Source organism: Monodelphis domestica, chromosome 4 (genome assembly GCF_027887165.1).
Source record: "Monodelphis domestica isolate mMonDom1 chromosome 4, mMonDom1.pri, whole genome shotgun sequence".
In the NCBI taxonomy this organism is placed as follows: Eukaryota; Metazoa; Chordata; class Mammalia; order Didelphimorphia; family Didelphidae; genus Monodelphis; species Monodelphis domestica.
The window spans coordinates 354,216,025-354,229,524 of record NC_077230.1 but is presented as its reverse complement, the minus strand read 5'-3'; the positions used below and the strand labels follow the sequence as shown (position 1 = coordinate 354,229,524).

Genomic DNA, 13,500 nt, shown 5'->3' with positions numbered 1-13,500 from the left:
TCTTAGCTCCAGCTCCCTCCTTTCCTTCTGAGTACCTTGATTCAAATTTCAATCTAGTTTCATACCATCTGTATGACCTTGAGCAAGTCATTTCACTTCCTTTATTCTTCAATTTTCTACTCTATAAAATGAAATGGTTGGACTAGATGATGTGTAAAATTTCTTCATTTCTCATTCTAATATTCGATGATCCCACCCTCACACCTACCCCGATTCCAATGTATCAGCCAAATTATTGTTAAGCTCGTCACATCTTTGATGTGATACTATGCCTAATAATACAAAGTAATCCTGAAAAGAACCCCTTTGTTTACAGATAAAGAAGGCAAACAAGGACAATGTGTTAACTTGGTTTCATATACATGTATTGCTAAATATTTTCCAATAGCTTAAGTCTGTGTAACCAAGGTGAGTGCTAAGGGAGATCCTGTAGTTTCACTTCCTAGAGTCAGCTAAGAGAGGTTATTCAAGGAAGTACTGAATGATTTGGCAGGTCGAATATATATAATCTATAGGGAGAGTATCTTTGGGAAGAGGAATAGTACAGAGCATGCTTAGATGTGAAAATGAGTTAGTACATCCTAACGATCAATCATAATTTATCCTTAGCACTCAAGACCCATCTAAACCCAAATAACAATGGACTCATTCAACATGAGCAGCTTCAGTAGAGGACCCTTCATTCTGATGGGCATTCCAGGGCTGGAAGACTTTCACATCTGGATTAGTATCCCTTTTTGCATCATCTACCTTGTGGCCATTGCAGGTAACTCCATCCTGCTGTACCTCATCACTGTGGAACATAGCCTACATGCACCCATGTTCTACTTTCTTGCTATGTTAACAGTCACTGATCTTGTCTTGTCCTCCACTTGTGTCCCCAAAACTCTCAGCATATTCTGGCTTGGACCTCAGGAAATTGCCTTCTCCAGCTGTCTCACTCAATTGTTTTTCCTCCACTATAGTTTTGTCCTAGACTCTGCCATCTTGTTGGCCATGGCATTTGACCGCTATGTGGCCATCTGTTCGCCACTGAGATATACAACCATCCTGACACCTCAGGTCATTGTCAAAATTATGGTGGGCATCTCCTTCAGGAGCTTCTGTGTATTTGTCCCTTGTGTTTTTCTGGTAGATAGGCTACCTTTCTGCCGAACACACATTATCCACCACACATACTGTGAGCACATCGGTGTGGCCCGGCTTTCTTGTGCTGACATTTCCATTAACATCTGGTATGGTTTTTGTGTGCCAATTATGACTGTCATCATAGATGTTGTCCTTATTGCCATCTCCTACACACTCATTCTCAAGGCTGTCTTTCGCCTCCCTTCTCTTGATGCTCGTCAGAAGGCTTTAAGCACCTGTGGCTCCCATGTTTTTGTCATCCTTATGTTCTATATCCCAGCCTTCTTCTCTATCCTTGCTCACCGCTTTGGGCACAATGTACCTCTCACCTTCCACATTATGTTTGCCAACCTCTATGTTGTCATCCCTCCTGCCCTCAACCCAATTATTTATGGAGTGAAGACAAAACAGATAAGGGACAAGGTTTTCCTCTTGTTTTCTATAAAGGGAACAAAGTGACATGAATTGGGAACAGAGTAAAGGTTGGAGAAAGTTGATGGTGTCCTTATATTAGAGCCCAAGATTCAGTTTGTGTCGGATGTATACAAGAAGCATGATTCCATTCTTCAACAATCTACAATTACATTGGTATGGTTGCACTGTGGCAATATCACAACTCCTTGGTAATTTAGTAGATGACCTTTAACAGTTGCTCTGGTTGAAAGATCCATCTCCCTGTAGTCAACCTGGTGATCACAGAGACTAGCCTTCAGACATCAACATAGAGTCCATCATCAAGCCCATACCTGAAGTTCTTCTCACTTGGTATAAGTTCCTAGAACATGCAAACTTCTGGGAAAAACCTTCATGATATATAAGACCCAAGTCTTTCTAATTTTAAGTCCAGTGCTATCTTCCTTTTACCATAGTGCCTCTTCATCCTTTACCAAATGAAGGTCAGAACTCTCCCTGCAATTTATAATCTTAAGGGAGTTACCTCATCACTATGAGACTATGACATTGAGAGTATCTAATAAGGGTTGGATTTAATCTCAGATTTTACTGGAATACTATCTGCTATACCATGCTGCCTCTGTCCACAAGCTTAACAACTAGCAATTTCATGAAATAGTGTCTTGTTTATACTTTTATAATAAAGTATAATCAATTGTTACTTAAAACCAGATTACATCTAATAATTCCAGGCATATATATGAAAGGATATTGACTGAACCAAGTAAATAAATGCCTGCTAAATTAACAAATCATTCTTTCAAGATCTATGATTTCATTGGTAATGAAACTTTGATTCCCTTGACTAATATAGCATCTGTGTGTGTGTGTGTGTAAAATTGCTCTGCCCCTAATTTCATCACTCTGCTGCCAACTTTGTGATAAAACTCTCTGAATTTAGGTAGACTGATCCTCAGATGACAGGCATAAAGTCCATCATGAGGTCAATAGTCAAAACCGTTTCAGTTTGCAGAAGCTGCCAGAATGTATGTTTCATGGGTATAACATCAAGGATCAGGTGCATCCTAATCACAAGGAAGAATCATGGGAGAATTGAAGTAAAAGAATAAATTCATACTGCTATAAATTCAAATCTATTATCATTTTAATAGATGAGAATAAAGTTGCATTGGTTGAATACTTAGAAAGCATGTTCATATAATTAGTACATGGTATCAAGCTGAAAGGATTCACCAACATGTTGTTGGGTTACAGAATTGGGATTCAAAACAAAATTCAACACTTTGAAAAAACTGTCCAGAACTAATGGGTTATGGTATAACTAGGGATAATTATAGAGTCCCACGCTTAATTTTCAAGAAAGGAATCAACCATTAAAGGACAGAGAATAACTGCTTTAATTACAGTTTGTGTGAAAAAGGCATATATTTTAGCATACAATAAGCTCATATGGGTCAGCAATAATACTCCTAAGTCAAGAAAACTAATGTAATTTTAGAGGTAATTAATGGAGTGATAGTGGCCAGGTGAATTTGAATAATGAATCAAAAGTCTTAGCCATTTGTTGACTTGAGGTAAATATAGTACTGTAAGGGGGGAAAGGGGTTATTTTTTAAAAGGGTTGGACTGGAATATTTAAGAGTGTGGTCACCAGGAATTTATATATATTCCAAAGAGATTGATTTACAATTGATTTATAAAATGTTGAAAGAGTGAAGTAAAAAAATCAGAGAGAGGATAGGGTAAGATATCTAGCTTAAGCACTAAGTAATTTACTCAGGCCCCTGCCTCAACCCAATTAGGGAGAGTTAGTCCTTAGGCCTTGGCAAGCCAAGGACCTGGGGAAGTCTCTCTCAAGAGGCTAGTCTCTCCTGAGGTTAGTTTTTTTTTTTTTTTTTCAGAAAATCCAGCAGTTGAGTCAGCTTTTTACTCGCCTTGTGTCAGTTAAAAGGAAGAGATTTTAGAACAGCCTTACCAGGAACAGGGTCTTGGGTCCAGCCTCCACTCCAAAGAATGAAGAAATTGTCTCCAGTCTCCACTTCCAATGAATGAAGACCTGTCCCTTACAGGAAGTGACAGCTCCTTTTAAAGATGCTTCTTTTGTGTCGCTTTCTATGTCTTCCCCTAATTTTATGTCGACCAATCATAGATTAAGCTTTGCTTTAAGACTGCCCAGGGGAAGTTAGTTTAATTCTGATTCGTCACTCATTACTGCACAGGTGGGTCGCAGACCTCTCACTTAATGATTAAGTGGGATGTTTATACTTTTGGTGATTAGATCTAAAAATGGGCAGATTTCCATACTCAACTTTAACGTAAGGTGTTTACACTTTTGGTGATCAAATCTAAAAAATAGGCAGGGGTTATAATTTTAATCTTCATAATCAGGGAAGAGTTAATTTTAATCTTCAAAGTACTCAGACTCATCTCTTTCCCCCCATTTTTTCCTAATAAGATCTTTCTACCAAGACCTTCATCACCTCATGGTTGAATTATGATAAAGATTCTTTATTTGCTCTCTGTGCCTCTAGTTTCTCCCCTCCAAACTATACTGCAAACACTACCAGAGTAACTTCCATACTCATGGTATGTCACCTATTCTCTATGCCTTTCAGTAAGGAATCTTCAAAATCTCCCCAAAGTTTACAAGTACAAATTCTTTAAACTTTCCCCAGTCTGTTTCTATGTTCCTTTCTCCCACAACCCATCTCCCTCACCTCATCTTTCTCTGTTCCCTTTCACAGGACATACTCTAATCACATTGGTTTATTTTTTTTAAGTTTTCTTCATTCATGACTCAAAGACTTTTATAGAGCTGTTGAATATTCTTCCCTTTCTCTCTCCCTTTCTATTTCATGCATATTTTTGAGGGCCAGGACATGTCTGTCTTTACCAGGAAAGTCTTTCTTCTAGATCACTCATTTGTCTTAACTTTATACTTGTCTTTTGGATTCTCAAATAATCAGAGCAATTTTATAATTATTACATCCTATAGACAGAGTAGTATATAGTATACTTAATATTATGGAGGTCACCATGGAATGAAGAGACACATTTGGGGAGCACATATGGCAAAGAACTACATATGGAAGGACACAATATATAGGGAAGAAGTTTAGCCAGGGAACACAATATAGAGCTGTTGATATTTTTGCACAACTCTCTGCTAGGCAACTCTTGTTTCCTATTATCCTTTGCCAAGTGGTTTTGACTATTCTTTGCTGTCCTCTGCTATTCTTCAGCTATGATGTAAAACATAGCTTCTAATTTTATTACTCAAATGACACTTTTCTCTACAAGGTCACTGAAAATCTTTAAGTTGCCAAATGATGTGGCCTATCTTAAATTTCAAACATTCTCAACCTCTCTGTAACATTTGACCTGTGTAGAAGATAAGGCGCTGGATCAGACATCAACAAAATCGGGATTCATATCCCATCTCATATATTTACTAGTCTTTGTGAACCCAAATAAGCCACTTAATCTTTCTACATTTCCATTTCCTCTTCTATAAAATAAGGATGTTGGACTTGAGGACTCTATGGTTCTTTCAAATCCTAAAACTCTAATTCTATGAGACTAAAATCCTTTTTTTCTGACCCTATTTATTTCCTTAGTTTTTTGTGTTTATGTTTTTGTTTGTTTGTTTTTCTAACACTGATTCCTATCACCCACAAAGTCATTCATTAGACAATCAGAATTTGCATACCATGAACCTTTTACCTTCTACCCTAACCCTGTTGTCTCTAACCCAATAGAAACAACTTTCCAGATTGATAGGATCACCAACTCAGGGGATTTAAAACAATAATTAAATTAATATCAAAGGGTATTTGGATTGGTCTTACCCATCCTCTTAGTCATTCTCTTCAGCTGTTCTCTGGTGGTGGAACTCCTTTGCTGATGGAGTCCAGTGAGAGACAACGCTGTAAGGTCAGAAACTTTAGGACAGACAGCTGGGTCTGGAGTGCAATTAAAATCCAGTTTCAGATATTTACTATTTGCATGATGCTAGGCAAATAACAAAATCTGTTTCAGTTTCCTCATTTGCAAAATGGGGATAACAATAACAAATATCTCCAAGGATTATTGTAAGAATCAAGGAAGAGAAGTCTAGCAGTAAGTATGATGCCTGGCATATAGTAAGAACTATGTAAATATTAGCTATTATTATTATTATTATTAGAGTCTTCTTTTCTATGAGGGCATGTGGCCATGTGAAAAGATTTTAACCCCAGACTTAATCATTTATTTTCTGCTTTAGGTGAAGGAATTAGAGTTTCCTGTGAGTTTTTAAAATTCAAGAGAGAGATCTGGAATTCCCAAAACTGAGCTTTGCAGCCAGTTCATCATTGATTCCCCAAAAGAGCAAGGGATATGACCTTAAAGAGTGACCTTTGGGACCCAGCCCAGTGATGGTTGAGACAAGGACTCATCTGGTAGTTACATCTGGCAGTGGGATAACTTTTATGTAGGAACTGAGCTAAGTTTTAAGTCCACTGTCTCCAGGGACCAAGGCTATATAGGAGAGAATGTTCTAAGTTATTGGGGAAATGGTTTATAATCTGTAAACAAGTCACTGGTACCTAAAAGTAGGGAAAACATATCTAGATAAAGCTCCTACTAATAAAAAATACTTCAGTCTTTTAGGGCCCTCTAAAACCTTGAAGGACAAATGAATTGGTCTTTTTCTGGAAGGGTGTACCAAAGAATACTTACTACATCTTTGTTTTTAAAATACTTAAAGTGTTTAATGATATACAGTAGGCATTTGATAAAGGTATGTTTAAAGAACAAATATACAAGTATCCCTTCCACATTGTAATTTTCCCATCTGATTTTTATATATCATGGATTGGCATGGAAATTAAATGGGAATTTTGGAGGAGTTTTGTGGAAGCCATAGACAAAATACAAAAGCCAGCAGACAACATAGAAAAAAATTTGGAAACTCAGAAATACATAAATATATCTATAGAATTGTATAATATCAGCATATTTCATCTTTTAATACCATCAGTACATAAGTTATTTAATATTAAAATATAGTTTTGCAAAAAAACCAAGCCAAAAATCTTCACAAAGATTTTCCAGATCAAGGTGCTGAGCCCCTAAACTCACCATGTCAGAAGGGATGCCTGTAAGTTTCTTTACTGACCTAATGCTGTTTTCTTATGTCATCTTCACATTTTCAGGTATAGTGAGGTGCCAATGGTTTCAGGGCTACTGCTAATATCAACTACTATCCACTGGTTTTTGCTTGTGATCCAGTTTCATTGTAAAGGTAAGTAGCTCATTGTTTGTGCAGAGGACTGTTGCAATTGCAATCTCAACCATATGGCCCCAAGAGGGAAGGAATCATGTGAACAAGTGATAGAAGCTCCTGAATTCTAGATTTCTGGATGAATGGTAAGAGTTTCTGAAACTTCCTTTTGGAAGATCCTTCGTGGAGGGAGTATTTAAGTATCACTTAGCCAATCTTCATCTGCAGAATGAGAGCATTAGACTAGAAAATGTCAGGTTCCTTAAAACTCTATGATTCTTTGATTTGACAAAGGTTTTGACTAATTGGAATAGGGTAACTAGGCTGTTAAGGTGTCTGGATTCTGTGTGATAAGAAGATCTGTTGAAATAATTGAAAATGGAGAAGATATAAGGGTAAAGTTAAGGAGGTGAAAACTGTCTTTAAATACTTGAAGAGCTTCCATGTAGAGGGAATGTTAGATTTGTTCTGCTGGGCCCCACAAAGTACAACCAGAAAAACTAGATTGAATTTGAAAGGAGGTGAGAAAAGAAAAGTAAACAACAACTTCACAGCAGTTAGATCTGTCAAAAAAAATTAGGAAGTGTCACAGAAGGTAGTTCCTGAAGACCTTATTTAGAGAGCTGAATTTGTCCTTATTCTTGGATATTGCAGAAGAGTGATACAAGTGATTCTGCTTCAGGTAGGAGTAGAACTAGAAGTCTAAAGGTGGTTCTCATTCTAAGATTCTATAATTCCACATTTATGTTAGCTGGAATAGTCAGGGCACAGGTTCTTCATACTTCATGGTGAAGGTTAGATTTGATCTAGCAATAATCAAGCTTAGGAAAATTAGAAGAGTAGAAAAGACTATTCCTTTTAAGCGAATAATGTAAAGAATTCATAGAGGAAAGAAGGTCTGGTAACAAGAAAGATCAGCTGGGCTAAAGGGTTAATAAAGGGGATGATGAGAAACTGAAGACAGAAAGTTGGATTCTTTAAATTAACTGGGAGAGAGACTTTCTCTCTCCACCTTTGCCTCATACCTGCCTAGATCAGTACTCAGGTGGCCATACTTAAAATTTAATCATCCAGGGGCTCAGATACCACCTATTCTTTACCTTTCTGGAGATAACCAACAGGCTATCATTTATTAAGTTCTTACCCAGTTTTATTTATATGTATGTTTATATATATATATATATATATATATATATATATATATATATATATATGACCCATTGCCCTATAGGATACACACAAATACACATCCAGATAGAACTACCCCAAAATACATCATCATCATTATTTAAACTCATAATCTCCAAGTTCCTTGTAATAAGAAACTTTGAAAATACAGACAGAGACCTAGAGATCAAAGTGTGGGGGAAAAATAATGAGGTTCTAATAATTCTTGAGGTTCTGTGTGTCTTTGAGGTTGTTGAATAAATATATGAAGGAGGCATTTATAATTACTTACTATTTGAGGAGCATTGCCTCAAGCAGCAGGTATATGAATAGAAAAGTGAGATAATCCTTACTCTCAAGAAGCACAGATGTCAACCCTTTTTGGACTTCCCAGACAGTATGGCTGCCACAGCCATGATATCTACCTTGGGTTCTGCATGGAAGAGACTGCTGAAAGAGGAAGACAAAATGGAATTTGCAACCAGTGAAGAAGTGGACTTGACATCCAGTTTTGACACAATGGGTTTGCAGGAAGACTTGCTATGAGGCATCTATGCCTATGGTTTTGAGAAACCATCAGCTATCCAGCAGCATGCTATCAAACAAATTATTAAGGGAAGAGGCATCATTGCACAGTCTCAGTCTGATACAGGCAAAACAGCAACATTTAGCATTTTAGTCCTCCAACGTTTGGATATTCAGGTGGGAGAAATTCAGGCTTTGATCTTAACCCCAACCAGAGAATTAGCTGTACAAATTCAAGAATCTTCTTGTTCTTGGTGACTACATGAATGTCAAAAGTCATGTCTGTATTGGAGGGACAAATGTCAGTGAAGATATCAGGAAAATGGATTTTGGGCAACGGGTTGTTGCTGGCACATCAGGTCATTTATTTGATGATTCATCACAGAAGTTTAAGAACTTGTGCTATCAAGATGTTGATTTTGGATGAAGCCGATTAAATGATTGATAAAGGATTCAAGGAACAAATTTATGATGTGTACAGATACCTGGCTCCTGCTACTCAGGTAGTTTTGATCAGTGCCACATTGCCTCCTCAGATCTTAGAAATAACCAATAAATTTTCACTGATCCAATTTGCATTCTGATTAAATGTGATGAATTGACTCTCAAAGGAATCAAAGTTGTTGTTTTTTTGTAGAAGTGGAAAGAAGGGAAATTTAACACATTGTGTGATTTTTATGATAACACTGACCATCACTCAGTCATCTTTTTGTAATACCAAGAGGAAGATAGATTGGCTGACAGACAAAGTGAGAAGCCAGCTTCACTATTTCTTCAATGCATGGAGACATGCCCCCAAAAGAAAGAGAGTCTAACATGAAAGAGTTTAGATCTGGTGCAAGCCGAGTACTTATTTCTACAGATGTCTGGGTCAGAGGATTAGATGTTCCTCAAGTCTCTCTTATCATTAACCATGACTTTCCCAATAACAGAGAACTATACATACACAGAAATGGGAGATCAGGTTGATATGGCTGAAAGGATGTTGTGATTTTGTAAAATTTTGTAAAAATTGTAAAGTTTTGTAAAAAATGGTGATATTTGTATTCTCAGAGATATTGAACATTACTACTCAACTCAAATTGACAAAATGCCCATGAATGTTGCTGACCTTATCTGATGAAAAATGGTGAAGACCAGTTGGAAACTATTTTCCTAATTTTATACTACATTTGGAAGTTGGAAAGCTTACTGTATGCCATATAAGTACAACTTTTATTTAGACCGAGGGTTTATTTTCGTTGAACTCTCTTCACCCAGCTCCTGCCCCACAAGCTGCTCTTTGCAGGATTTCTGCCATCTCCTATTGCCTGAATGTAAATTATGCATTGCTACAAGTCCTATTTTTTAAATAAAAATTGATAAATTTTCACATAAAAAGCACACTTTAAATGGGGAGAGTGTACTTATGGAAGGTTTCAGCCACAAACCAGAAGGAAAAGCCCCATAGATCATAGAATACAGTACAAAAGCAGATGTTAATTCAGAGAATGTCTTCATCGATCATTTAAACACACATTTAGACCACTATTGGGTCTGTATTCCAAAAAGATATTAAAGGGGAAAGCATCTATTTGTACAAAAATATGTATAGCTGCTCTTTTTGTAGTGCCAAAGAATTGGAAATGGAGGGAATGTCCATCAATTGAGGAATGTCTAAATAAATTGTGGTACATGTTGGTGATGAAATGCTATTGTGCATAAGAAATGATAAGCAAGATGATTTCAGATAAAGCTGAAAAGATCCACATGAACTGATGCAAAGTGAAATAAGCAAAACCCAGAGAACATTGTACACAATAAGAGAAATACTGGATGATGATTATCTTTTAGAACTTGGATACTCTTAGCAATGTAATGATCTGGGACAATTCTGAAGGACATATGACAGGGAATGCTATCTACCCCCAGAGAAAGAACTGCTGGAGTCATCCTTCACATCAGTGTATTTATGGTTTTAGTTAGGAGTTTTAGTAATGTATGAGTGTGCCCTTACAACAATGACTAATATGGATGTGTACTTTGCATGACAATAAAAATAAAAGAAAAAAATAAAGCAAATGGGATGAGTCCAGTGAACATACTAGGAAAATGTTTCAGAAAGAGCACCTTCAGGAATGCTTTTTGAGTGTGTGTGGCCTTTCAACTAGGTTTTGAATGACACCTTAGAAAAGTGGCTAATTTTTGGTGACACCTGGCCCTGGAAAATAACAAGAATAACAATTCATAAACTTTTAATCCTTTTTTCCACCAAGTGAAAACTCCATTCAGAATTTGTGTAAAGTATTTTCCTACCTAGGTATAAAGATATTGAACATCTCTCATCTGAGAAAAAAAAATTCAGAAAATGAAATAATAAATTACTATTATCATTAAAAAAGCACTTTGTTTCAGGTTCCAAAATAGTTTTTTTTCTCTACCTATAAAATAATCCACAAAAATGCTGACTACAAAACAATAACAGAATAACCTGTCCAAGGATTGTTTCTATCTAAAGGCCATTTTAAAAAATGAAAAAAATGATGTTAGTGATAATAACACAGTAGTTAACATTTATATAGTTCATTAAGGTTTATAATGAACTTTATTTTAAACCCCTAACTTCCATCTTAGAATCAATGTTTGTGTTTTGGTTCTAAGACTGATGATCAGTAAGGGTTAGGCAATGGGTGTTAAGTGACTTGTTCAGAGTGACACAGCTAGAATCTATCTGAGGCCAGATTTGAACCCAGGACCACTCATCTCTAGGCCTGAATCTCAGTCCAAAGGCCATCCAGTTGCTCTGACAATGCACTTTTATATATTTTTCTAATTTGATGCTCATATCAACTCTGTGAGGTAAAGTTGTTCTTATTAACATTATGCACTCAGACATACACAGTGGGCATGGAAATATTTGAAGCATATATTGCCATGTACAAACATAAATACAAATCATACAACATACAAAGTTATATTACACTCTCAAAAAGAGGAAACAGCCCTGAGTTTGGATTCAGTGGTACCTAGTTTGAATTAGGATGCCCCTATATATTTCTTCCGAGGTCTTGGACAAGAAATTTTACCCCTTTGGGCAAGTTTCCTCATTTTTAAAATTAGAGAATTGATCAATATGATCTCAATTCTAGATCTAAATTTAAATCCTTGGCTCTTTTAGACACACACTGGCACACTTCCTGATACTCAGTGATGCCCACATATACTCTTGGAGTCTGAGGATTTGTACAATATCTAGTAAGCAACCACAATTTGGGGATGTCTAAAGCTGTTTCCCCAGGAAGCTGACAGATTTCAGGGACCCAGTTATCTCCACTCTCTGGTTCTCTTGAGCTATGATAGATGCAGAAGCAAACAAATGGTTAATTTGTCTGATTTCCTATGGCCTGAACTCCCAAGGGTCTCAGGAGTCTCAACACTAACTTATGCTCCTTATATCCCAGGGAATAAGGAAGCATAAATAGCCCTGTGCCCGCCTTCTCCTTGAAGTGTAGTTATGTGCTCCCTCCAAGTTTCTATCCTCTGACCCTGTACCAAGTCCAGAGCCTCATAGGGTAAGTGCTATCAGATAGTGGATGACTGAAAGCAGAGCTAGCGTTAAGGCTCTGGGGAAAGGTTCTGAGTATGAGGGGGAAATAAGAGAAGATAGATCCAGTCTTCAACTTCTGCCAACTGATTCTGGTTTCTTTTTGCCATCAGAATTCCAGAGAAATATTTGTGGCATAAGCAACAGGGAGCAGAGAACAGGGAAGCCAGTTGGAAGGGGACACAGCCTCTCAGGTACACAAGTAGGGGATGGATAAGCAAGAATAGGAAAAAGAGCTTTGGCTTTATTCAGTGGATGGAGGTTCCCATCCTTCTTGTTTCTGGATCCCTGTTTGACTTTGGACCAGTTCCATCTGTAAAATGAAGAAATTGAATTAGAATCTTAGAATTTCTTCTAGCTCAGAGTCCTGATTCTTCTTTCCTGAATCTTCAGGTAATAGGCTTAGTTGTGTTTTTAGCATATATCTAGAAGTATATATTTACTTATATATACAATACAAGTATATGTGGCATTTGTGTATGATGCCTGTACAAAAAGACATTCTGGTAAATAGCTGGATCTAAAAGAAAAAAAATGTGTGTTGTGGCACACTTTTAAGTAATTCACAATATTAACTTTTTTTCTATTGCTTTATTAAGACTAGACAATCAAAAAAATAATGTCATGCCCTGATGATTCTCAGGTATAAATGTATAATTTTTATGACTGGCTCTCTTAAGCCCATTCAAAGTGACTCTAAGACACTCTTCTACATCTGTAAATGATATATTTGACCTGTGTGACTCTGGGCTCATCATAACCTTTTGGAAATCTAGATAACTTTCTTAAGAATATAAACTACAGAATAGGTGCCATGTTAGTACACGCCTGAACTGACAAAACTCATCTAAATTTCCCTCCCTATCTCTATATCTGGTTCCCTTTCTGCCTTATAGAGCATTATTTCTGAGCAGAGGCAGTGTAAAGTTTCCTGAAGGTCACTTAGTCCAAATTGCGTCTTTTTCTTGAGAGAGAATTGGACCATGAAGCTGAAGGGAGGATTTACCCAATGTCACAAAGATACTCTGGCAGAGTCAGCAATAAACTTATTTTCCTTTTGTTTCACAAGTCCCTGCTTTTTTCTCCCTAACTAAAGGTACTTTTGGCCCTTAAGCAGATCCCAATTTACCCATGGGAGTATAAACAAGGATGGTTAAAGAGAACTTGAAAAAATGTTATTATCTTCCCCAAAGTATCCTCCTCTTCTTAACTTCCCTATTATTATCCAGGATATCCTCTTTTTGCCAGTCACCCAGGATCCCAATCTAGGGGACGTCTTTACTCCTTACTCTCTCTCACCCTCATCCCATATTTAATCAGTTGTCAAGTTCTGCTAATTCTATCTTTAGAACATCTCTTGTATTCATCTATACCCCTTTTGTCCCTCTAATGCTGGCACTACTCAGATTTAGGGCACCAT

The 13,500-nt window shown here is 36.9% G+C and overlaps 1 protein-coding gene and 1 pseudogene across 1 annotated transcript; both read left to right on the top strand.

Annotated features, from left to right (window-relative positions):
* Nucleotides 1–639: 639 nt before the first annotated feature.
* LOC100022881 (olfactory receptor 52H1-like) lies at nt 640–1,587 on the top strand. The gene has a single exon (XM_001374549.3). It carries the CDS (start codon nt 640–642, stop codon nt 1,585–1,587), a length of 948 nt encoding a protein of 315 aa, XP_001374586.3.
* A 6,784-nt stretch (nt 1,588–8,371) lies between these two features.
* Nucleotides 8,372–9,654, top strand: LOC100020517 (eukaryotic initiation factor 4A-III-like; annotated as a pseudogene).
* The last annotated feature ends 3,846 nt before the right edge of the window (nt 9,655–13,500 follow it).